The 3,022-nt window shown below is 44.6% G+C and overlaps 1 protein-coding gene across 1 annotated transcript in view; it reads left to right on the top strand.

The window, feature by feature from the left end:
* The first annotated feature begins 46 nt into the window (after positions 1 to 46).
* CDKN2B (cyclin-dependent kinase inhibitor 2B (p15, inhibits CDK4)) overlaps positions 47 to 3,022 on the top strand; it is a 4,078-nt gene continuing 1,102 nt past the window's right edge. Inside the window, exons 1-2 of the mRNA XM_014533304.1 lie at positions 47 to 637; positions 2,943 to 3,017. Of these exons, the coding sequence (XP_014388790.1) occupies positions 482 to 637; positions 2,943 to 3,017 (231 nt within the window). The 5' untranslated portion in view covers positions 47 to 481. The remainder of the gene's footprint in view (positions 638 to 2,942; positions 3,018 to 3,022) is intronic.

The raw sequence follows: 3,022 nt of genomic DNA, 5'->3' as shown, positions 1-3,022 counted from the left end.
CCCCGTCCCCTGCAGCTCTGTTGGCCCCGCCTTGCGGCCCGGGAGCTGCAAAGCCGAGCTGGCATGCGGGCTGAGGGCGGAGCCAAAGGGGGTGGGGAGAGCCGACCTACCGCCCAGCTGGACCAAACCCCTCCGCTCCCAGCCGGCTAAACACTCGGCGAGAAACTGCAGTGCGCCTGGGATCGGGGACGCTAGCTCCTGCCCTTCCAGCCGGAGCCCTCGCACCAGGCGCCTTTCCTGGGAGCGAGCTGGGCGCGTCCGCTCATTCGCGATCGCCCGGAAAAGGCCGATTTAACGACAGGCCGTTTGGCCTTTGCACGAGCCGCCAAGTCACCAAAGGGCGGCGACAGGGGACTGGAGCCAGCGGGGCTCTCTCCCGAGGAGCAGAGAGCGCTCCGGGGCGACGCGGGGACGGAGCGAGGAGTGTCGTGGAGCTCGGGGCTAGCGGCGGATCATCACGATTTTGTCTGGCGTCTGCGAAATGTGGGAAGAAGACAAGGTCAAGCTCGGAGGCAGCGGCAGCGATGCGGGTCTGGCCAGCGCCGCGGCGCGGGGGCAAGTGGAGACCGTGCGGCAGCTCCTGCAGGCCGGCGCGGATCCCAACGGAGTCAACGGCTTCGGGAGGCGCCCGATCCAGGTACCTGGGGCCCAGGGGCCTCGTCGGCAGGGGGCGCGCGAACGCGAAGGCGCGGCCTCCCTGGGGCGCCTCTGGGACCTGGGTCTCCACTGTTTCTCTCTTGCTAGGGGTGTGGAGCCCAGGTGTAAAGCAGGTGTTCACCCACCAAAAATTCTTTTAAAAAAAAAAAGAATGAAAAACCCACTGCATCAGTTTGTTCTTTTTAATGATGGAAAAAATATCAGTATATCCTCTCCCGTCTCAGGATCAGAGATAAATTACAACTTACGCATTCTGTATTGAATTTAAAGAATCCCACAAAATCATAGTACATGGAGAAAAAAAACCTCACTGTTAAGTTTCAAGCTGCAATATGAAATTCTTTGCAGTCTTTTTCTAAGCAAAGGAACAAGACAGGGTTCCTAAACCACAATACTTACTCCTCTTATTTTATGTTAGCATTATCTCTTGAGCGTTACGTAAGAAAAAAAATGATTCAATGGATTTTTACTGCTTAATTGCCATACTGAATGCTTGGATTACAAAAGCATTCCCCGCAGCAACTGTTAGGTAGTTTTTAAATAGAAAAAAATCTTACCCTGACCGGTTTGGCTCAGTGGGTAGAGCGTTGGCCTGCGGACTGAAGGGTCCCAGGTTCGATTCTGGTCAAGGGCATGCACGTACCTTGGTTGCGGGCATATCCCCAGTTGGGGGTGTGCAGGAGGCGCTGATTGGTGTTTCTCTCTCATCGATGTTTCTGGCTCTCTATCCCTCTTCCTTCCTCTCTGTGAAAAATCAATAAAAATATATTTTTTCAAAAAAGAAAGAGTCTTCATACATAATTAGCCTCTTCATTGTTGAAATACACTTATTCAATATTTTATTATTCCCGCTTTAATTAGTACCTTCCAGAACCAAGTTTTTATTAATGAATGTTGCTAATAGTGTAAATTTTAAAGAAGATATATGTTCATCCCTTTAGAATTCATAGAAAGGTGTTACAAGAAATGAGGGATGGTTCAAAGCAGCAAAAATATGGTATAGTAGTTGTTAAAGACTTCAAATTATACTAATAATTGTATAAGTAGGTTTTATAGTTTTAATTCACCATTTTCTGGGATATTAAGAACCACTTTTCCTCCCCCCTCTCTATATGTGAAACAGCCTTTATATCACTAGTAAGAATGATAACCTATCTTGGTTTTTAAGCAAGGAATTGGATGCTTCTAATATTCATGAAACAAAACAAAAAAATTAGTATACTATCTTTCAGTTACATAGTACATTTTAAAACACAAAGTCACAGGAACAAATAGTTCCATTTTGGATATTTTGTTGTCAAAAATTGTTTTATTGTTAAAATAAGTAAATGTTTGCATAATGTATATTTATACAAATGGGTGCCATAGGATTACTGCTCCAAACATCCTTTTTCTAAGTTATGCATTGTTCTGATTCAACTACTGGCATCCAAGTTCTTTTCATATAGCAAAACATTTACTATTTAATATTATAAAATCCTGTACAATGTAAATATAGTATTAATATTACATGTTACATTAAGTCTACCACCCTCTACACTTTGGGCCTTCTCTATAACATTAAGTTAAATATTTAAAATGGTGAACCATTTATTAACAACAAATAATTGGTTTTCATTATCTGATAAAACAATGTGTGTCTCTCTTTACTTTTTCCCCTATAGCTCCAATTTTGGTTCAAATTGTAGGACTATATTACATTTATAAGCACAGACATATGTGATTGAAAAGCAAAGGCCTTCCACGGGGGTTTTACTGTGAGAACTAAACAAAGTAAGCCTTATTTTAAATTTAGGTGTTTCTCATTTTCTCCCCTAAAGCATTACTCTAACTTCCAAGATATAGCATCAGCTGACTGCCTAATAAAGATTTTTAGACACGGATTATGTCTGGGGAGAGAGGGCAGAGCAAGGGAAATAATTTCAGATTTTAAAAACCTTTAAACTTAAGTCCACCTATTAGTCATTTAACAAAATGGATTCCCATGTTCAAATGGAAGTCAGCTTTTTCTTTTTTCTCACAATGAAGACGAGCACATTATCATCAGCTCTTTGTTGCATATTTGGAAAATAACCTGAACCTCAGTAAAGAGTATACCTGGAGCGGGTGGGGGGACTGGGAGAGGGGAAATATTGCGTCAGCAAATGAGCTTAACCAGATTCCTGGGGCTTGTGAAGCACCTCTGCATTAAGCAGATACTTCATTTTTTGATATGGTTCTACCTGTCCCTGCCCAGGCCTGCATCCCGCTTTCCCCTCGCCCTGACCATTCTGCTCTCGCCTTAGGTCATGATGATGGGCAGCACCCGCGTGGCCGAGCAGCTGCTGATCCACGGCGCGGACCCCAACTGCGCGGACCCCGCCAC

Source organism: Myotis brandtii, unplaced genomic scaffold (genome assembly GCF_000412655.1).
Source record: "Myotis brandtii unplaced genomic scaffold, ASM41265v1 scaffold963, whole genome shotgun sequence".
In the NCBI taxonomy this organism is placed as follows: Eukaryota; Metazoa; Chordata; class Mammalia; order Chiroptera; family Vespertilionidae; genus Myotis; species Myotis brandtii.
Note: the sequence above shows the minus strand (reverse complement) of the source record. Positions and strands in the feature narration are given on the sequence as shown.